We start from the raw sequence: 23,954 nt of genomic DNA on the forward strand, positions 1-23,954 counted from the left end.
TTATAACATGGTCTAAGCAGAAGTCTTATTTAGAACCCAGCTTCTTATATCCACCTTGTGTTGTACAGTAATCTCAGATTTACTGTTTTTTAAATCAGACTGAATTTAGATTTAAATAATTACTGTTGCTTTCAGCAAAATGGGATTGCCAGCTTTTTCTTTCTGATTTGTTCATCTGAATGTAAGAACTCTGTCCAAAAGCTTGGACAGAGCCCTTTGTCTGAAGGAAGTGAACTGATTCTTTACTCTTTGACAGAACAAAGATGTTTTCTAATAGGTGAACACAGACAATTCTACTCTCTGATTAAAATTTACATGCAAAATTCTAAAACCCAAAAATATTCTTCAAAGCACTTCTAACAGCAGAAGAAAACTTGGTGACAAATTTAATATTAAAACAAAGTGATAACTGTTCAAAGTTAGCTTGGTGTTTAACAAAGTACTGAAGTTTTCTTTATCAGCCAATAAGAATGCAAAGCACAGCATATTTTAAATACAATATATCCCTGTATTATAGCCTTAGTAACACAATCCCCGAAACTGGTGATGGGAAGTGAAAAAGGCCATCCTTTTCAAAAAGAGAGTGTGGAAACTTATCTGACAGACTGAGAATGGGAACCAGCATGGTATTAAATAATAACTTACATAAAAGACATTTAATCACAAGATAATGGCTTTCATTTGAAAGCTAAAACCTTGAGTAAATTTATGTATTAAATTGAGCAAAAAATATATTTTTAAAAGAACACAAATGCACAGTTTCAGGTTATTACACAGAACATCTAAATACCATTGTACTTGGGTTTTGGTTTTTATGGTTTGTTTGAATTTTTTGCTTGTCTGTTTTGTTTGGTTTTTTAGTGAATTACAACACACCATTGTAACTTCAGCGACCAAATATAAGGCAATCCGACTTCTCTTCCTGAAATTTAGATGTGAAAGAATTTCAGCTTGGCATCTTCATCTACTGTTTTCTAGGTACAGAATTACTCCAGGTACAGATTTATTGTGCTGCTTTACTTTCACAGCCATGTGATTCAAGCCAAGGCACAAAGACCTATAAGGTTCAGCGTGGGGTTTCCTCATGACCTTGAATTTCTGAAAATTTCTGCAGGGCAACCTAAAACACGAGCAGCCAGGACTACACGCTTTCATGTGGGTTGTGCTGAAGAATGGTTGTGTAAGAAACCTGCAGAACTGCAGTGCTATTTACATAATCCTTGGCCAAGTAAATTCTCACTTCCCCAGGGAACCTGCAGGGGAAGGATGAACTAATATAGAGGTAATGGCTGTTAGAGCTGCTGCAATCCAAAGGACAGGTCAGGCACGGGCAGCCAGTGCAATGTCTTGGTTTACATGCCCAGAGCAATGTGTCCCTATGCCATCATGATGGCCAAATGGATGGGGAGGAGACTCCAGGGATCACTTAAATCAAAGGGAAGCAAACCCAAGGAGTAAAGAGAATTAACTTATCCTTTATCTTTTAATTATGTTTTGCTTCTTTGGGGAAAAAAAAAGCCTTAAATTTGAGATGGTCCTATTTCCAACTAAGTGTACTTTAAAGAAACCAGGCTTGAGTCTTATAACTCAAACTAGCCTTAATTTGGACTTTGACTGGATAAGCCTAAGGCTCAAGACAAGGGACACAATAGAGCCAATGCAAAACTGTGACTTAAGGGATGAACTTTCCTAAATAACCAGTTTTAGAGTTTCAGGTATTTTATTAATATCTTTCTTGTAAAATAAGTAGTACTGATAGGAAAAATACTGATCAATCATCAAACTTTGCCTTGTGTAATATCACAATCTATTATCAGAAGCTTGAAAGATGGCATTTCTATGAATTCTGAACCAGACATGCAGTCAACAAAATGTGGTAAACAAAAAGTGACACAAGCATGCTTATTCAGAACCATTTTATGATGAAAAGCGAAGTAGCAAATGAGAATAAAGAACACAAAAATAATATTGACAAAATAAATACAAATTTAGGAGGAAAATTGATCTTTTACAGTTTGAAAATTTAGTGCAATATGGGTAATAAACTTTAAGAATATTTATATTCATTTACAAGCTTACAAAGATGAAAATTATCCTAAGGTTTTGTTTTATTTTTAATAAAAGAACCTACTTTAAGGGAGAGAAAAAACTGCGTTAAATTATTTTAATTTAACATGCAGAGCGGACCTTTCACATGCAAGGAATTCAGAATTCAAATAATACTAACTTAGGGTAAAGCAATAAAATCCTTAATGGAAATTAAAGTGCCTGCTACAGTCTTAGTAGAAGTCAAAAAAAAAAAGTCACAGTGTGATAAGGCTGGTGTGACTATAAACTCTTTATACATGAAATATGCAAGAAAATGTCCTCAGTAAAAGAACTCAGGCTGCTAAGTACTGTCTTGCACCAGCCTGATTTTTAAGACAGTTTTAAGTCTGACATCTACCACCTAGGGTGCTCTCATGAGCAGAATTCTTGATTTTAAAAAATAGGTAGGCACTATGTTCTAGAAATAAAAATCTATTAACTTCAAGAAATAAACTTTAATGGAAAACTGGCTGCACAATAAAAAATGTACATGAAAAATCTCTTCAACGTTTTAGCTGTAAAACATACAAGAGAATACTGCAAAGAGTAATTGCAGAGTAAAGAAGAAAGTTTTGAAAATAGCTCCACATTTTACAAATAAAAATAGTATTGGGTGTTCTTGAGTATCGTGTTTGCTGGGTGTTTCTAAAGAAGAACTTTCCTTCTAGGGAATGGAAGCAGTTCTTTCCTAATAACCATAAGAACAAGTTTCCATCACATAGGTGAATATGAATAGACAAAATATAAAAAGATAAAAACTAAATATTTAAAGAAATAATGTAAGGTCTGTCAAGATCCCAGGAATGCCTTGAGAAAGTAAGGAAACTTGTGTAGAATACTGCCATGGCTTTTAGACAGCAAGGTCACCTTGATACTGCAGTATAAATGTACAATGCACACAACATGGAAGTGCAGCCCTGTGCCCTTTCCTGGCTCATCCATAAGGAGAGACTGACTTGGCCAAGCCAAGAGGCAGCAGCCGCCTGCCTGGTGACAAGTGTACCCCCACCTTCCCCACATTTAGGTCTCACATCTGAAATCCCCACTTTGTACAAAACTGGTAGGACTTTTGGATATTTAAAGCTTCTAACCCTCTGCTGAATTTTTATGGAACTCGGTACAAAAGGGAAAGCAATAGATAAACACAGTCAAAGTTTTATTGAGAAACCCAAGTAGGAAGATCAACCAACAAACAAAACAATCAACACAACAACTTAATTCTTTGTTTGCAGTGCTTCTCATCTCCTTTAAGATCAAGGAAGTCTAAAGAGATGACAGTCATTTAGCTTACGTCCTTTTAATTCTTCACTGTTGTATTAAAAAAGCCATTCAAAATCCAAGAGGTTTGGTCTGCATATTTCAGGAATACACAAAATTCCACTCCCATGATGTGCCAAGCCAAATATAAGGCAAGAAATGGTGAGAGATGGAAACAAATGACAGAACACAGGAAGAGAACTGACTGGTATTTACCAGGAGATTTGATCTGCACTGAAGAAATTCACACTTTACATCTCTAAAAGAGCCCATAACATTGCTAACAGGTAGGTATGCAACAGTACATTTTCTGGAAAGCACAGATTCCTCAATTTTAAGGGAAAAATATATGAAAGTATTAAGAAAAAAAGTATAAATTTTAAAATTTGAAAAAAAAAAATTAAAGTATAGTAATTCTTCCAGTAAAGAAAAATGTCGGGTAGCTTTTTTCCAAGATCAAATAGATTTAACAAAAAGAAAAACTGGGTTTTTTTTAATAGGAATGAGTCTGTCAAAGATAATAAATAGAGATTTCAATATGATCCATATGAAAAATCCATACATGACAATATGACAAGCTTTACAAATGCTGGCTCTGATACTCACCCTGAAGTTGTCAGGAGAGCTTAGATACAGCTTTTCCCTAATATCTTCTGGAGCACCAGCACAAAGCCTGTAAAAGATATGATAATTCCTCTCTTCTTTGCCTTGCACACAGATCCTAGATTTCTCCAGAAGGTAGTGTGACACAAATCCACCAACCACCGAGTTCTAGGAAGAAGAAATATTTTTCTGATTATCTGGATATTTGTTGTATTATTTGAGATTGATGTTTTCAATTTACTTTTGGCTGATCATGCCTTGCTCAATAGAAACTGCTCCAAAGAAGATTAAAAGCTATCTATACCTAATTATACCTATATTAAGCTTAGGAAAAAAAAAACAAAAACAACATTGCCTTTACCATTAATTCTCTCCCCAGTTCATATATTGTGTATATATACATTTTTCTTAAAAGAAGGGTCTTCTTCACCCCAAAAAGCAGAAATCTGTAGCAGAACCTCAGGAGTTACAGCAAAGAGCATTGCTACAGCTGTCCTAACACTTTTTGGATGACAGTGCTATTAGAACCTTCTTTAGTCGCATTTCACTGAGACTCTTGTAAAATAAAAGGGTTAAAATTATAGAGTAAGTATTTGGACAATATCTTAGGCAAATTAATTATGACACAACATTTTATTTCCAACACTTGCACTTCTTTACTGGGAAAGAATTCTGATACAGATTTTTGAGAGCTATTTGTTAACTGGCTTACGATAGAATTCCCTGTGCCTAGAGAAATCTTAATAGCAAGGAAATTCCTGAACTTAATGGCCATTACAGAAACTAAGAAGGATTAACTGACTGACAAATTTGATTGCAGTTATGCAGTTGTTTGCTTATTCAGGAGGTCTCAGTCTGTACTCATATCACTTTGGAAAACCAGATGTAAAAAGATGCCCACAAAGTGAGATGTGATGTCTTGTAAAAAAGGGGCTCAAGTAAACAGGCTGATCTTGCAGTGGAAAGCTGAAAAAAGCTTTGAAGCAGCTTCTGAACATACTCGGGGGGCTATTTGCTTCAGCTGAAGTAATCAAACTGAAACACTATGTACGTGTTGGCAGGTAGTTGGATAGATCATGAATCCATCATTTTAAGTAAAAATTTTGATCCTTTCCATAACTTTATTAAGACAAATCAGACCAACAGACAAAGTCCCTCTACTCAGAAAGGAATTTAGTTATTTACTATCTAAACTATTAACAAAAGCTCTAAGGTTAAATTACAAACCAAATGATGAAAACTTAGGAAAAGACCGCAAGCTCAAGACCAGAATGAGCTTTAAGTCTGCATGAAAAGAAACAAATTCTTGCAATTGGTCTGTCCTCAGTCAGAATGATGAGGAAGCATGTATGTAATCTCCAGAGAACATCAACAGGAGTCTTCAACTTGGACATACTGACCAACCATACAGTCATCCTTAATTGTGGAATGTATGTATACATATGCCATCCAAACAAGACTATATCCGAACAAATAAAATTTTCCTTAAGGTACACCATTGAATCGTATTTCTGTCAAAAAAACCAATTCATTGACTTCTGTCACATACAGATTACTGTGTGAGGTCCCAAAAATTAATACAAATACATTAAAAAAACAGTAATTTGTTTGAAGTTGAAATACATTTATGTCTAATACACAACTCACACTTTTAACAACTCATTCTTTTAATCTTTTGAGGGTAGAAGCAATTTTCCTACTGACTTGCCACAGCCTTCCAGTAATGAGACAGTACAGTGTGGCTCTGGTTTTTCTTTCAAGGTGACACAATACAAATTAAATCTGTAAAGTAGGACAGTGGCTATTTCCTGCAAGACTAGCTCAGTCTTCTGCCAGTCTAGCGTTTCCATTATATGGCCAAAAAAAATCATCACTGGTCATCTGTAACAAAATTCCAATACCTTTTCATTGAAGTGAATTTCAACAAATTTCCCAAAACGACTGCTGTTGTTGTTGCGAACAGTCTTTGCATTTCCAAAAGCTTCTAATAGGGGATTTGCTGTTTAAAAAAATTAATTTTTGTAGTGTTAAAATTCAATCAACAAACTATAGAAAAGAAAGAGAGGATAAATACATTATAATTAATCGGGAACTTACTTGGAATAAGGTTTGAAAATTAAAGGAAAAATACTACCATACTACCTGCTAGGAATAATATATTTTGCAAACTATACTGGATATTTTGTGGTAGAACATAAAATAAAGTACTTAAGTATCTCAAACCACTGCAACATACTTGAATCAATACTGCAAGAAATTCAGAGACAAATACAAAAAATTATTCAGGGATATTCTTCTATAGGAAGCAGGTAAATAACTGATACATAAACTACATGAGACAACACAGAATTTAACACTTCCCAATTATTTATTATTCATGAAATCTAAACTACCAACTTATTCCACAGACAAAAATGCCACTTAAATGTCAAGCATGCAATGTATTAGATTGATTCGGAAATTAATAAATATAATATTTGAAAAGTGTGTTGATTTCTAAAACCAATTAACACTGCCCTTTCAAATTAGGTCAATTAAGTGACTGACTGACTCGATTTTTTACTGGCTGCTGCTTTTCAGCATGTTAAAGCCCATACAGAAAGAATGGCAGCAAGCAATCTAATTCTCATATACATATATATGCACACTCACATAAACATCATGCACAGTTTAAGCAGTTTGAAACTGCTTATTAGTTATGAAAGAGAAGGCCTCTGAAAGACTGCATTTTACTAGCTTTGAAGATCAAACAAAAATAGTTTACTGAATCATGTTAACAATAAATCACTAAAAATATCTGCAAGGTATTTTAAGGCTTCTAGCTAAAAATAAACACTGGAAACTAAGTGAGCAGAAACTGATTTAAAACTCCACTGACAACCATTTAAAAATCTGCTCCTACAAAAACTAAAGAATGAAGGAATGACATGAGTGCTTGGATAAAATATGGGTGATAATGCATCATGTCATAGGACATGAGAATTAACCATTTTGTTTTGTCTGTACTTCCATTTTTTTAACAATTAAAGTTGATAAAAATGCAAATCTGACTTCTTACAAGATCTTTGATAACTATTCAAGCACTTTATGTAATATTAAGTTTTAAATAAAGGATTATGAATAAAACCAAATTGCACAAGGTCTTTCAACTAGGCTGAAGGTTCTCCTCTAGTAATATATATGCCACGAGCATATTCATTAAAATCATGCCTAAGAACCTTCAAAATTCATGCATCAGATGGTGTTCTAAATTAAAAAGCCCAAACTCTTTGAGGAATACCTACAAGTACCAATTAATTTGCATCAGGCATTATACAACTCTTGCCCACTTTCTAAGTTCCTTTAGCACTCAGTGGATTTCGCTAAAGAACTGATTTAAGCAGACCTACAGCAACAAGAGATTAAAGCCTGAAGTACTTCAAATTTGAAAACAGGAAAATTTAAAGCAAAAGTAATTTTTTTTTTAAGAAAAAGAGACAGAGTCAAGAAATTTCAAAATAAATTTACTCCATGCTATAGAGGACTAAAACTGATGTATGAGGAATTATTAGATTGGCTGACGGTTTGTTTTTCAGATATTTCTATTTTCTCAAAAAGCTATTTACTGTTCAATTACCAAGTACATGCAACATTAAAGAGGCTCAGTGAGAAGGATCAACACAGTCTCTCTTTACCATGTTTGAGAGTCTAATGTAAAGACAGATACCAAGTGCTGTTCTGAATTATGTGATTTCTGACAAAAAAATCATATAACAGAAAAATTATCTAGAATCATAATTTAAAAGAACTGCCCTACTTTATTTGACTTTGAGAACTTGATATTGAGGAGAAGGAATTGTATTTTCCTGGTACTAACAGATAGTAATGGAAAAAACATTCTTGCCCCTTGCAGATTTTATGCAGTTTAAAATTCCATTTGGGTTACCACCTCAAGTACATTATGTATAGAAATTCAATTCAAACACACACCTAAACATTTTCTAGGTAAACGACTGTATGATACTATAATAAATAAAATTAAAGTAAATCACAAATTTAAAAAAATCAAAACCTTGAATCAAGATCAACGACCTGTAAATTATGCAACTATGCTCTAGAAAGTGTGATAGTGTTTCTATGCTAGCTTTTATTCACTTGTTGTTGAGTCACATTTCTGAAAAAAAATGTTGGATCCTTTAGTTAAATGAAAAACTTCAATACCTTCTACAATTCTATCATCAATATCTTGGCCACTGCCATAGGATTCTGTCAAATACCTGTAAAGCAAGATAAAAATATCAGTATCACTCCTCTCATGTCAGGTTTCCTTAATTAATCAGGGTTTAATATGGCTGTGCACAAACACTAACTAATTACTATAGGGAAAGCATTCTGATTTTAAGTTTCAAATACCTATGCACTTTGACATAAACTTTACTTTAAACTTCTAACTTTTCTTTTTTGTTAAAACAAAAATATTCTTGCACACTTCAATTTTTTTTCAATACTCCCAGGCCTGCTAGAAATTTCTTTTCAGCATGCATATGAAAATTACAGTTTAATGGAAATATAATCAAGCTATTACTGAATTACCTGTATTTATTAATAATTTTATTAAACACATAAGGTTTCTATTTCCTGAATTTAAGACTGTTGCCATCCATACAGTTTCTGTATTCATAACTATCGATGTAAATAAAAATCTGCATGGAGATGGTGAGGATAACAAATTACAGGTGTATAATATTAAGGCAAGATTCAATTTAGCAATTGAAGAAAGAGTTAGAAAATAAAACCACAATGTACTTGCTCCAAAGTTCCAGTCCTTTTTAAACTTTTTTTTCCCTGCTCACAGGGCATGCTTTCTGGAAATTCACAGGTGAATCTGGGACAAGTTAAAAACAGTTCTCGAAAATGGGGCCTTCCAAAAACCTTCAGAAGCACTAAAAGAACTGCATTAGTACCTTTTATTTTCTAATCACACAAGGGTAAAATCTTCCAGCTTTTAAAACTCAGTTATATTTTGTACATGGACTCTATGGTGGAGGGTGGCAGGGAGAAGCAACAGCAATGAAATTTGCCTGTTGTGTAATGAACTCTTCCTTAGCTGAGAAGTGGAAGAATAATCTCTGTTAAGAGCATCTTTTGTGAGATGTTCTTCCAGTGACTCCTGTCTTTTTTTATTACTCTTATCAGCGATGGAGTCAGGATGTCCCCTGTAAAAAATCATTACCAGCACCTTGCAGTAATTCTTAGAGCTATCTATGAAAGGTTTCACAGGGGCAGCACAGAGCAGTATGAAGGACAGACAGGCATTTGTAACAATTCTTCATGGGATGTGGAAAATAACACCTCTACTGTAGAGAAATACTAGAAAATACATGATGTTAGGGAAAAGGAAGTTAAATATTTATAGAGGGAAACAAGTCCAAGGCGGGGCAAGGGAGCATATTTATATTGCTTGCACTGTGCTTCCCTGCATAATCAGGCCACCTTTGACATAGGTGTATTTAAAGGAGCAGTTCTTTCCAATTACAGTGTTCCAGAGTGATAAAAAGCCATTAAAAGATAATGCAGATATGGAAGCAAGGCTGATATGTATCAGCAATATGGCTTCCATGCAGTTTAATATGCTTGATTTAGTATTGGTTGTACACGAACATCAATAAATAAATAAAAAAATCCCACTATTCAGTCTTATTCAGTAACCTAGGATAAAGTACATTAAAGTTTAGAAGATACTCAAGCAAACTAAAAAAAAGACCTAAGGGAGAACAAAGAAATACATATTTATGGCAAAACCAAGTATCTTGCAAGATACAGTTAAAATGCCTAGTTGCGTTTTTTTATCAACCACAATACCAGATGTGCAATACCAAAATGACTGCATCATAAACCATAATAACTACATGATGTCACTACAACTGAGTTAAAGTTTCTGTGAGTATGTAGCTGTTTCTGCATGTTATCATGTCAGCATTTAAGTTTAACTCAATTTCTTGTAATAAAGTGCACATAGAAGCTAATACATATCTTACTGAATTGTATCTCAAACCCACTGATTACCTTAGTTTGCTCTGCCTCTATGTCAACCAAATGCATAAACACAAGAGATTCACATACTAACTTTGGTGCAAACATACAAACCTCAAAACAAATTTAGTGTTTTCTGTCTTGCCAGCTCCTGATTCTCCAGAGACTATGATGGATTGACTCATCTTAAGCACTTTCATGTCACGAAATGCTTTATCAGCTTAAAAAGAAGAATATGGTTAACATGACAAAAATTAATACTCAGCAGAATTGCAAGGATAAAGCTAAGCTACAATGCAAAAATTAAAATGTAACATTTTCAGGAACAGAAACTCTATCTTTACAATTGAATGTATTACAGTTTATTAAATTCTGTTTCCTTTTAATTTATATTACAGTTGTAATTCTTCCAACACTGACATGTAAAAACTCATAGTCTTGAAAACAAAGGCCTATTCAACTTATCCAGAATAAAAAAAAAAAAAAAAAAAAACAAAATCAACCATCTAGAACTACATATTTTTAATTAAATGTACTTACAAAATAGTAATCAATGTTAATGTCATATATTTTCAAAAGGGAAACTTTCAGTTGTACTTTGCAACAAGTAACATCTAAGGAAACTTGGGAAAAAACCTCTCCTGTTATGCAACTGGTACTAAAACCCAGCTAATTATATTTTTTATTTCAAAATAAAATACAAAACATTGAGAAGGCTTTTAACCTGACAAACTCTGATTATAGTTTCCAATTATTTTTTATTTTCAAAAGTGATTGAAATCAGATTTAAGCCATAAATAACATTTCAATTTCCTTTCTGTTTGTAACACAAACATATAAAAGGAAACAGTGTATGTGCTCTAACAATATAATATAAGGCAAATAAAATTACTACACTGAAAGACAGTGCCAATCATTATTACACCTTTTTCACTTATAAAGCTTGAATTTCTTTATTTCTTTTTTAGATTTGGGGGTTTTTGTATTGCTGCAAATTATACTTAAACTGCTTAGATTTAAAACACTGGAAGTGCAGAATAATCCTAACAGAATTGTTGAAGTTGCTCATTTCCAAGTTCTTCAAACTGCATCTCAAAGATGAGAAGATCTGCAACTTTAGCCATTAGCGGTTTTATTTTATAGTAGTTCAAAATAAATTAATTACTGCTACAGGTGGCAATTTACAGATAACTCTGAAGTATTCAATGGTCGTTTCTTAACGGACAAATACAGGCTCAATACATACCAATTGCAAAAACATGTGGTGGCAATGTTCCCAGCGATCTACCCTGGTACTTTTTAATAGTCTCTGAAGAATAAAACTTAGGTATATCAAAGTATGGATTCACTGCAATAAGAATGTTGGCTACATAGGTCTGTAAAGAAAACAGTGAACAGCAAATTACTAGGCAATATCCAAGCAAGTGGTTAACAGCAATTGTCTATTACTATTGCAGATGATAGCCTCCATATAACAATTGCATTTATGATTCTCTCCAGCTAATGCACATAAGACAGGATATATTTTTAGAGCTTCTTTCATTATCTTCTCAGCATTTCTGTGAAATTATCCTGGGAAAATTTCCTAACCACCAAGCTGTGGAGTATGTCCTGAATCTGACCTTTCTCCCAATCTCCTTTTAAATTATTTCCTATTGTCTGCATTACTGGATCAAGGACGGGACGCCAAAACCTCCTGCTCAAAAGCTCATGGATAGCATAACACACTGTCCTCCAGAGAGAAGGATAGCTTTTCAGTATCTAATGGAAGCAACTCAGCAGGAAGGACTGACAGGATCCTGCCTGGGAATGCATTCATGCCAGGCAATAAAAGCATTCAGTCAAGAGAAAATTAGCTATAGCTGCTTCCACGGAGAGAAATACAGAATGCAAATATTCTCTCACAGAGGAGGAATTTGAGAAGAATCTCAGACAAAGGCTGCTTTTTACCTTTCCATAGGACAAGGAAGACTGAAGAGAGGGGTTTTTTTTAATGTTTCTGAAAGAAACTCTCATAGCTTGGTTATAACTGCTAGGTTACACACAGGGAAGAAGAGGGGTCAGAATCAAATTAAAAATCAGATTTGCAGGAAAAGACCTGCAAATGAAGAAAATGAGGTAAACTTTCAGCTTGAATAACTTATTTGCTTTGTTGTTACTGAGAATGTCCCACGAAAACTGAAATTTGGACACTATTGTGTGATACATTAATAGAATGCTGGATTAAACAATATGTGACATTTCTCAGATAGTTCTATTTTCAGCACTTATTTCACTGAAGGAAAACTTTTCTTCAAGAGTTGGCAAGTACTAATATTAATTTTCCTTTTAATAACATGATAAATATTGTTAACCAGGATTTTTAAAAAGGCACAAAACTATTTAGAAGGGAAATGTAGCTAAATTATAAACTGAAAAAAAAAAGTTTCTTTTTCCTTCAGAAAATACACATTCTGGACAATACATTAGTAGTATTTATTTACACTGAAGAAAGTCTTTATGAACAGAAATACTATCCTACTCCATGAACAGTTCATATTCAGAATTTTACTTCCTTGGGAGGTTTTATTGTTTGGTTGGATCTCTTCAAGGATTATTTTTCCAGAGCAGCATTCAAATGGCCATTTTTATCTATTTATTTTAAAGCTGGTGCTTGATCTTGAGCCATAAAAAATTTAAAGCTATGTAAATTAACTGCAACAGAAGAAAACTATTATACTTTCTTTTTACATTTATATAAAAGGGTTTATCTAATTTAATTTTATAATATATGCTAAAAAGAAAAGTTGATTATTTTAACACAGACACTTAAAAATATGTAGAACTGTTTTGTATTATCCCTAGCCAGCTTTCTATTAGTGAAAAAAAATAAGAAAGAAAGAAAACTCTTATCTTCTGTTTCACAGCTGTCAGTGGCTGGGCAGATGGCAAGGACAAAATGTAATTTAGTCAGAATTCATTAAGTACAATTAGGCAATTTGATAGCAATATAAAAGATTAAGATGGACATCTGAGCTAGGAGGTGTCAAAGACGGCACCTGTTTGCTTCGTTCAAAAATAATGAAGAAAGAAAACCATCTTTGTTAGCAGTGAAATAAGTTACCTGTAGGAACATTTGTGATACAAAGCTGTGCTATGGTTCCACACAAACAGTCAAGTAGAGAAAAACCTATTGCTCTGCTGGTTAAAAATCAAATGGGATTCTGATCTGAAAGTATAATGTAAGGGAAAAAAAGACAAAAAAAAAAGGCCTATAACCCCGAACTTTCCATGTTAGCCATTCTATTCTAGGAAAAAAAACCAGAAGTGGAAACAGTGAATTTTTGAAAGGACATCTCTATTAGACTGGCTGTCATGACACACAATACTTACGTAAATTCTGTCTTTACTGTACCGAACTTTGATATTGTGAAGGAGAGTGGCTTCATTTAAATACATCAGGGAACCTACAAGCAAAAAACAATCACATACCATTGAGAGCTCAGGACTGTCTTTAGGTGCAGACAAAAAACTTAATCTTGCATTAAGGAGAATTTTCCTCCCCTCTCTTTATTAACAGTTTAATCCTATCATTTCTTTACGCTGTCTTGAGGCAGGAATACTGACTCAATACACATTTTAAAAACCAGAGACCTGCTCTTAACTGTACAATTGGACTTACAGAAAGCTGCTGAACAAAGAGCTGGACTGCAGGAGCCTCAAATACAGGCTCTGCTCAATGTAAGCTCCTTTAACCAGCCTGTAAGTCACACACATTGCATCTGCCTTCACACCAGCTTCTAAGCACAGAACCTGGTGCCTACCAAAATCACTACCAATGACTGTTTCCTTCCTTCCAGCTCCCCTCTCCAATCTCAGCCACAGTGTCCCCAGGGTAATGCCACCTAACTGACATTTGGAGTAACAGCTGGTGATTTTTGAGTTGATGAATAAAAACATCTAATCTGGATCTGGATAGAGCAACAGCAGCATCACAACACGAGGCACTAACCCAGCATTCCCGGCTTCAATTCTGAATTTTGTGAGCATTAGGCCTCCTCAGAGAAACTGTTGGGGGGGAAAAAAATGCTGACACACCAAAACCTAGCTAAATTTTTATCTTTTGTTCTTTAATGTAAAACACCTGACCTGAGATTAGCTCAGTTGGTTAGAGCATGGGTCAACTAAGACCAATGTTGTGGGTGTCATCCCTGTATGGGCTATTATTAATTTAAGAGCTGGACTCAATGATCATTGTGGGTCCTTTCCCACAGATCAGAACATTCTGTGATTCTGAAACTGCTGAAATGTTACAGGGTGGTGGCACCCACAGAAAGCTTCAGACTGTACGAGTTCATATTCTGGCAAAGCTGGTCCTTGTTCTCAGCTATAAAGCACTGGAAAGTGTCAGCAGCCTTAACTACAGAGGTAATTTCCAGTACCCTCTGTTAAAATACTGTTAAAAATATTATCCCTAAACCAAATGAGGGCAGTACTCATTACATAGCTTCCATTTTCAAATATGCTCAATCCTTTTTATCTTACTGCTTAAAATCAAATGTATGACACTATTTAGTGTAGTGACAACCGAGAGACTTCCAGTAATACAGTATAAAAACTTGTATGCATCCAGCTGCTGTGGGTGGAGGAAGCACTGTACCATTAACATCTTTTCTTTTTAAGGAAAGACTGGACATGGCACTTAGTGCCACAGTCTAGTTGACACGGTGGTGTTAGGTCAGAGGTTGGACTCAGTGATCTCAGAGGTCTTTTCCAACCTAATTGGTTCTGTAATTCTGTAATAGTAACTACTACCTTGCGTCTCACACAAGGGTCACGTACACACCTCTCATCTATAATGACCAACAAAGTTGTTTTAATGTTGAACTGACACCTTTTCTCAAGGGCTGCAGCAGCAAAAAAGTATTCTAACCTATTTACACAAATGTACAAAAAAGGGCTGCTAGTTTGTATGACCTAAAGTCAACCTGCCCAGCCACCTTTCCCCACAAGGATACCTGCAGCTGAGTAAGTAGCTTTAACATCTCTTTCAACACTCTTCCTGCTGATCCAAAATATACTGGCAAAGGAAAATGGGAGCTTCTCAAAAACATCTGTGTTTTTGTTTCCCATCTTTTACCCTTCCTCCTGTGGCAGACTGAGGAGTGGCTGTGGCTCCATCCCCTACTTACCTGCACTAGACTGGCCTGAAGCAAAGTCGAGTTCACTAGCCAATTGACTCCCTTTGGCTTGCATAGCTCTGCTGAGTAACAGCCCTTCCCTCCATTACATGACTAAATACAGCTTTGTTTCAAATATCTGGAATAATTCACAGTTTTCAAAGGACCTCGTAGCTTCCAGTATTTTCAGAAGAAACCACCTTCCTCCACAAAATCCCTTCCACTCATATTCCTGTGTAGGCAGAGGCACACAAGGCACACTTTAGCTTTACCCTAGGTAAACTCTCCCTTTGGCCTTGAAATCGTGGCTGTGCACAATTCCTTCATGAAAGGCCAGCAGGTTGGCCGCCATCACCACAATTCCTCCTCTGCCACCACAGCAGACACACATTCTCCCACAACCCCACAGTCACTGGTAGCTGCAGCAGCCAAGCACAGACACCTGGCACTGTACTCGTCCTCCCCTCCCCAGGCATTCTCGGTTCACATGGCTGAGAAAATGGCACTGGGACCACAAATTGCAGGTCTGCCTTCACCTCTTTTATTGGGGTCATCCCAAGAGAAAGAGACATTAAAAGGAAATGGGCCAGAAACAGAGACTCCTGCTTGCTCTAATGGAAGTTGAAGTCTCCTTCTGCCCCTGTATATGCCTGTGAGAGGACAGCATGGTAAAACTTTAGCAAACTTGAAGTCATTTGGATCCTCAGTATTGAAATGAGAAACTATTACATATAATTGTCTATCAACATCCTTGACCATATCTTTGTAGGAACCTCTCAAGAGTTTGCAGTATTTTAAAGGAAGCAGTTAATCATCAACTTTTTATTAGGCTGTTTATCTAAAGCAAAGGATCCCAGATTTCATTGTGTTCCCAGTGCTCTCGCTGCAATTAAAGCAGCAGCTATACCTGCAGACTCAGTGTGCAATGGGAGCTTGCTCCCCAAGGGAATGCCACCACCTCAAGACATGCAAACTAAGGCTTATGTCAGCAAATTCAAAATGTATCTTCTTTAGAATAAATCCTTTAGAAGAAGCATCCATATCCAAAGGCAAAGGAAGTCACTGGCAAGAGAATTCTGAATATTCATATAGCTCATGTCTGAATATAACCAGTGTATATACATGCATTTAGTTCCATATATTTACTTACACGCACACAAAGTTGACATAAGTCAAGTGAGGCACTAAAAACTAGGAACTGTCAATGCCAAATTTACTCAGTGGCTCTCTTGCACATATCACAGAGCAGGGTTTCTGTTGAAAATTATTTTATGAAGTAATTGCCAGGCTCTGCATGTGTAGAACTAGGGGCTTTTTAACAGTCTTAGCCAATACCCTGTCCTTATATCCACCTTTCAGGATATTTTAGAACAGTATTATAAGCACTCAGTTTTTTTCTTAAAAATCAATGATACCCAACACAAATACTTTCTAGCAGAGAAGGAAATTGAATTTGGGATTCACACATCCTGCAAATGAACCACAACTTGTAAGCAGCAAGTTAGAACATGTTAGGAAAGTTAAAATAATGTTTGATACAGAAAGGATTATTGAACGAAGTATTTTTAAGTTTTATCTTCTCAGGAAACCAAAGAAGATATCTTCTCTGACTAACTTAGCTGAATAGTATTCAGTTGGAATCTTAAATTATTTCCATAATCTCATTCCAGATTTCAATTTCCTGACTAGGACACAGAGGTGTCAGGACATCTCAGTAAAATCATTGGGACAGATTCACAGATTAAGTGCATTTCCCTAACAATCACCAGGTACAGAGAACACTGGTAACAGTTTTGAAAAGTTTGAAATCACATCCTTTTTGCAATAATATAAACAGCTGCAAGCAAGGCTACCAGCCTGGTTCTAAGGACACCATCTAAGTCAGATCCCATCTTTCTGTTTCTTATGGAGAAGCTGCAACAGCTGCATTTCCTGTCATTGGATATACATACTAAACACTATTCCAGAACAGGAACTGAGGTTACCTAGACCAGACCCCTAGCCTCTATTTTAAACGAAGAACAATAGAAGATATTTTTGCCCACTATTTACAAAGTCTTCAATATTTTCACCAAGCAGTAAACACTAAAGGAAAGGTTTAAAAGACTTGCCTTCATCAGTATTCAAGACAGGAGAGGCTCTGTGATTTGCTCATAGAATGCAGCAAAAGCAAAATATTTAACAGTTGTCTAAAAGCTGATCACAGCACTCACTCAGCTTTCTCAGTATTCTCTCCTCTCTCCCCAGATTTGACAACTGTTTCCATCCATCTAACTATAAAATATTTAACAAAAGCCCTGCAGATCAACAGTGATGTTTATTACACAAGCTCACTTCAAAACTCCTTCCCCACCAGCACTCCTGTATCCAAATCAAGTCTATCCATTTTCAGTGCTCCTGATAGGTCCAGATTCCCATCCCTAGTTTTGTGAAGGTAATCTTAAAATTTATTTTCCATTACCTCTACTTCCACAGGAATAGTAAAATAGAAATTCCTTAAATGCAGGAAAATGCTATATAAATACAGGTGCTGATAATGACCCTGAGTCTTTTGCCACACTATAAAAAGTACAGGTACACTCATAATGCTGAATCGAGTATTTATGAAGTCAAGCAACAGTTCTATATGGGAATTATGTAACTATCCATTCTTCTAAAGTGTTCAAATGAAAACTAAAACCCACAATAAATTATATTTAAAATGGGCTTCCTTTAAGAGGTTTAAAGGACTAGCAAAGGTCATACATAAATTCGAACAAAGATGACAAGGAAGAAACAGGAAGCTTGTAAGGAAACAATATTCATTTCATTGTAGGTTTTTTTTCAAATGTATCATTTATTTTTTAATTCATAACTTACAATTATCTTCCACATCCTTTTTGCTATCCTCCTCTGCAGGAAACACTTGATTGATAGCAGCCTGGAAAGTCTGTTAGATAAGAAGCATTGTCAGAATTCCATAAAATAGAAACATAGTTCAAAGACATCTCATGCAATCATACAAGTGCATGCACTGTAATTGTACTTGATTTCAAATGAAGTCATCAGGTTTATACTGCAGAATTGGAAATTTTACTGAGTTACTAGATGTGGACAAAAAGCTGCAGTATTTATACAACTACACTACATTATAAAAATGAATTCACTGTAATATATGTTTTAGTGCAATAATATTTGATTCTCAGGTCAAAAATTGCATGTCATACTGTGCAATACAAAAAATAAGACTGAAAAGAGTACTGCAGAGATAACAGCATTATAAATGACACACAATTTCCTCTGTTTTGCAAAGAAGAAGGAATAAAATGCAAATAATTCGTTCAGTCAAAGGACTGTGCTGTCATTATGATATGCTGTTTTAAAATATTCCTACTTAAAATATTAATGTTCAACACATAACATCCTCTGTATCACCAAAGGCTGTAGCTTGGGTTGTTGTTTATTGGGGTTTTTTTCTTCAATATATCAATACCAAAGTAAAACAAGACCTTCCTTCAACCCTTGTATTCCAGTTATACAAAACGATCATTTATCAAGTGTTCACATCCAACTGGAAAAATTCATAACAAAAGCAACTTTGTTTCTTTTTTCATCTCCAGAAGTCATAATTTATATTGCTGAAAAAAGGAAGGAAAAACACCCAAGCACACATGCATTACAGCATCTGCACAAAAATACCTATTGTACAAAGAAGATTTTTAATTATATTTTTTTGTTTACTGTAGTAACAGCTCGTTTGAGCTAGTGATGAATGAACAAAACCCCTGTTGTACCAATTAAACATGACAGCCACCATGCCACTGCAGGCACAGGCTCCTTTTCCCCATGGAAATGGAGACAAAAAGTCTAGTCTAATATTTGAAAAGGCAACCAACTGGATCTAAAGAATGAACTTAATAAACAAACATGTTTGCTTGTTTAACACTGTACTCAGCAAGGTAGTCCCATGATAAAGATTTCACAGGGAAATTTAGGAGAAAGACAGTAACTTGTTTCATATTTGCTTAAGCACAACAGCATGAGAGGTCCTGAGGCTTACACCATCATTAACAGCCACAAATTCCAACTCTCTTTGAAGTGGGAAGGGTTAAAAATGTCTCAGAGCAGAACTAATTGCTGCCAGATGGAAAATATTAAATCTACAATATCCCTTCCCTACCAAGTTATCATAAAGTATGCAATTTGTAGCCATAATAAAATATATTTTGTCATCCCCTTATCAGGATCTAATGCAGAAAAATACGTACAAGATGTTTTCCTAAGGGAAACAAAGCTGCTCAATGACATTGGAACATCTGAACATCCATCACACCAACTTCCTCCAAAATATCCTTTATCAAAGTTTGTGAGGGCCATGGAAGCCTTCAACGTCTTTACCAACCTCAGAAAGAGGCCTGCTGCTATTCAGAGTTTTAGCAGGGCAGAGATTCACCACACCCTTTCCTCCCTCTCACAGTATTACATTAACTACAAATTATCATCATAATTTTCTCTACAAGTTTGTCAACAGTAAAGGTAAATCTTGTTTGGTAAAGATGTATTTGAATACAACAGTTCCGAACTGATCAGTTCCCTGTGCATGAAACAGTGGGAAAGTTTAAAAATAATATGACCAGCTTCACAAAAATGTAACTTCACTTCTTGTTCTTGTCTGCTGATGTGTAAACCCACTAACCACTAACAAAGGCAGGATAGAAGGAACATGATTCCCAACTATTCTGTGAGATTCTTCATAAACTTCTGATACTTTAACATGAGCTAAAGTCAGTCATGCTAGAACTATACCAGAAGAGGAAAAAGGGCTTTTTCAATGTCCTCACCACTCAACCTTCTGATTCAAGATAAATTTAAAGGGGGGAGGGGGGGAAGAATTCAAAGAATTCATGCTGTATCATCTCCTATCTGAAAGCTCATGTTTTTCTGTTGGATTTCTTTAGATAAGAACATAGGTATAGTTTCAATTGTGTCAACAACAAAAATAAATTCACTGCTGTATGTCACAATTGGAACACTGCTTTATGTAAAATAAGGTACTTCTTGCATACCTTACATACGAGTATGATAGCTAGATGTGCAGAGCTCCAAGTACCAAAATCCAGTATTTTAGACAGAAAATGAGCAAGGTATCCTAGATTTATCAATAAGACAATATCCAAAGAAATTCTTTACTATATTGTCCCATTTTTAATTTTTTTAAACAATTATTTTAAGAAAAAAACCCTTCAGATACTTGAGGGAAGGCTTTTGCATTAGTCATAGTTTAGGACAAGCTTATTCTAAGAAAGTGGAGAGTGTATTAATATTATGAGACAATAAAGTGGTCTTTGGAAGCCAAACAATGTTTAGGGCATTCTGAAGGGGTTTTTTTGTCATCTTTGTAATGAAGCAACCCTTGAAATCCAATGGCAATCTTAACTATTCTCCCAGAAACTAGATGAGTGAAAAAAGATATCTTTCCATTCAAGCAGGATCTTCTTTCTACCATGTAATCCAATATGTGTAACCATGCCTTCCTTTATACCTTCCAGATACAGACAGGAGACATCCCTACTGTCAGCTGTATTTCACAAACCAACCTACAGCAGTACAAACTGTGTGTAAGACAGACAAGAGCATGTCTCACTTGAGCAAGCACGTTGCGCTCACTGTTTAAAAAAAAAAAAAAAACCCTAACAAAATAAACCACCTTAGCTTGAAGCACTGAACTTTGAACATTCTGATCTTACCTTCAAAGTACACTTATTCATTTATACTTTGCTGGGAAAAATACCTTTCTGGTTATTCACAGCATACCAGAGCAGGTGGCCCATAAAACCTTCCATAACCCTTCAGAAGTGGCACAGAGCCATAAGGTGTCTCTCAGTCGATGGCAGGAGGGGTGTCAGCAAGTGCCTGCAGTACCTCACACCTTCCCAGTGACTGCCAGAAACTCATGACTGCTGATGCTCTAAGAAGTGCCTGCTCCCTACTCCTCAGTGCCCCATGGTGCCCAGAATGGCATTTCAGGGTGCAAGTGTATCTCTTCCTAATCACTTTATTTACATTTTCAACCTCCAGGAAAAGAGTAAACTCCCTATTTGGCAATTTCATTGTCATCTGCCTTCCCCTTATTTTAGCCTCAAAGAACAAAAATATATGTGCAACAGGATCCAAGATTACGAATCCCAGTACATTCAGAAAAGAGCACTATAAGGAGAAATGAAGGTGCAATCAGTACTAGTTGAGTTTGACAGCTAGTTCCTTCTCTGCCTGCCTCCTCCTTGTACCACCAGCATGTGACTGCTGACGGGCCATGGGCCAGGACTGCCAGCTCTGGTACCACCCATCCAGTTTGGAGCCCATTCTCAGGGCAGGACTCCAGCTCTAGATGGAACCATGCTTGTTAGCAAAGCACTCTCCAGTTTCTCTGGCTTTTTTTCCAGTCCTGGCATTTATAAGCCTTGCAAGCCAATGATCTACTTTTTGGGAAGAGGTTCCCATCACGTAACACATGCATCCTCTGTTCCAGTAAAACGCTCCTGTGGCTTGCAGTATGTTCTTTGTGCAGGGCAGGCTGGCTGACTCAGATCCCCACCTCTCTTAGACACACAGCCTCTGCACACAACAGTAAACAGTTGGGGATAGGCTGTGGTACCCAAAACTGCCACTGCTGGGGCTTAAGTGAATTGGTGTGTTGGACCTTCACAGAGTCTGGGCTGGGTAACTTGGTTTCATAATGTGAAGCAACCTGCCACCACAATGGCCTCAGCTCCTCTGCCCCCCTTGCACTGCTTGCTGCCATCCTGAAAACTTTCCACTTCTTCAAGTCAGATCTGTTCTCTGACCTGGTTTGGGGTGTCACGCAGGCAGAGCTGGGACAGTGCCACTCTGCAGTGCCAGAGCTGGCTACGGGTGGGGATGGGAGGGAGGGAGGGAGGGATTTAAGACATGGTGAAACTGCTGCCTTGCAGCACATTCTGCAGTTATTGACAAGAGTGTCATAAAAGGCAATAATCAAACACATGCATACACATTTCCTTTTCAGACTGTGACCTCTGGTAAGCTACCAGTGCCTACAGAGAATACATATGACATGGTAATGACCCAGATTAAAAAATAATAATAAGTTACACTGCCCGGATATGTTTACAAGATCAGGTTACTCCTCTCCTCCCTGTAATTATCATGGGCAACTCTGGAGCTGCTATCACACATTCTTTCTGAAGAGCACTTCTGAACTACCATTTTAAGAAAACAAAGTGATAATGAGTATTAATGCTGACTACTTCAAATGAATGGTCTAAGTGCACAAGGACAGAGTAATCTTAAAAAGTCAAAAAACAATGAGAAATGTTTCTCTAAAACAAAATCAATGACACCTTGAAAAGACTGAGAAGGTAACCAAGAAAACCTTTTACTCCATCTTTATTAATATAAGGTTAATTAATTAAGTTTGATAGTTAAAAATATAGAACCATAATCTTTACAACATTTAGACTAAGAAGTGTTTGTTCCCTTAGATGAATGAACATTAGGCTCTTAATTGATCTACTTAGTTCAAAACAGCCAACAGCAGAATAACAAACTCCCTAGACAAAAGAGATTTTTTTGTTGTTGTTGTTGAGAAAACCATGAAACAAACTATTCGTATTTTAGGATCATTTCTTTGTTGTTTTGTTGGGTTTTTTTAATTATATATGGTCCCTGAAAGGAGCACATGTTAGAAATAAATAATGACTCAGAAATATCCTTATCCTTACTAATGTTTCTGTTTCAGTATAAAGGCTTTTGCTCTTTATGACCTCAGAACCATTGGGAAATATGAACAGAAATAGCAGTAGGAGTGAAATTTATTAAAGTCATTTTAATATTAGCCATAGATTTGGAATATTTAATATCCTTGTTTGAATAATCTTGCTCCTCCTCAAACTAACAAATTAATACTACTACTACTAAACCTACAGACTTTATCTCTCTCACTCAAAACTCGGATGTTACATTTGCTTTGTATTTCTAAGGAAGGCAAAATCAACTTCCTCTCCAAGATGCACAAAAAAGAAAGCCTATAAACATTCCCCCAAAAGGAAGGACTGCTGCATAACCTTTTGACCTGTGACAAGGCATTCTCTCCTACTGCTGACATAAAAAAAAAGTTACAAAACACATTGTTGTAATTTTTACATCCTTGAATATAAAGAAAAAACAAAACTATTAGAAAGGGCACAAAAATATATTCAAAAAGACTGAAATCACAACTTTTAAGGCAGTACTAATCTTATTCTAGCTAGTACAACCCAGGAATCTGACCATTTGAATTAGGGTAATTGATAGCTGCAAGGTGCTTCCTGTAAAAACTGACATTTAGTTACAGCATACTGAGTCTGAAAGACGTCATGATAAATCAAGCCATTGGAGCACACTAATTAAGATGAATTGGTAGTCTTAATTTTAAAAGTTACATTTATTTTGACTTTAATTTGATGTAGCAATTCCATAGGACCTTTGTTTGACATCATATTACTTCTCAAGGTACTTGAGTTAAGAGGATTCATCTCTCAGTCTTCATCAGTCTAATGGTCTAATCTTATCCAGGGCCCAGCACATCCCTGTAGGACCCTTCCTATGCATGTAAGGAAAAAGAGAGAAGCTAATCTCAACAGCAGGCTCTTAATCAGTGTCTAATTGAGAAAAAGAAAGCATACAGTACTGAATCAAATGGCTACAGAGATTCAAACCTCCTCTCTTTCATGACTACATAGTAATGCACATGCAGATAACTGATGAAGTAAGCACTTCTAGTCAGTGTGAGGGGCCCATTGCAATACAAGCTAAAGCTGAACAAAGATCCTTAGCCAA

General features: G+C 35.9%; 1 protein-coding gene across 4 annotated transcripts in view; it reads right to left on the minus strand.

The window, feature by feature from the left end:
- Window positions 1-23,954, minus strand: part of MYO6 (myosin VI) — a 103,118-nt gene that overhangs the window by 49,817 nt on the left and 29,347 nt on the right. For all 4 annotated transcript variants that reach the window (XM_014870203.2, XM_088162138.1, XM_014870201.2 and 1 more), the window contains exons 3-9: window positions 17,979-18,048; window positions 13,333-13,406; window positions 11,207-11,336; window positions 10,075-10,180; window positions 8,149-8,204; window positions 5,850-5,947; window positions 3,952-4,116 (exon numbers count right to left, since the gene is read on the minus strand). In XM_014870203.2, coding sequence (XP_014725689.1) covers window positions 3,952-4,116; window positions 5,850-5,947; window positions 8,149-8,204; window positions 10,075-10,180; window positions 11,207-11,336; window positions 13,333-13,406; window positions 17,979-18,048 — 699 coding nt within the window. The remainder of the gene's footprint in view (window positions 1-3,951; window positions 4,117-5,849; window positions 5,948-8,148; window positions 8,205-10,074; window positions 10,181-11,206; window positions 11,337-13,332; window positions 13,407-17,978; window positions 18,049-23,954) is intronic.

This window comes from Sturnus vulgaris, chromosome 3 (assembly GCF_052056855.1).
Source record: "Sturnus vulgaris isolate bStuVul1 chromosome 3, bStuVul1.hap1, whole genome shotgun sequence".
NCBI classification, from domain to species: domain Eukaryota; kingdom Metazoa; phylum Chordata; class Aves; order Passeriformes; family Sturnidae; genus Sturnus; species Sturnus vulgaris.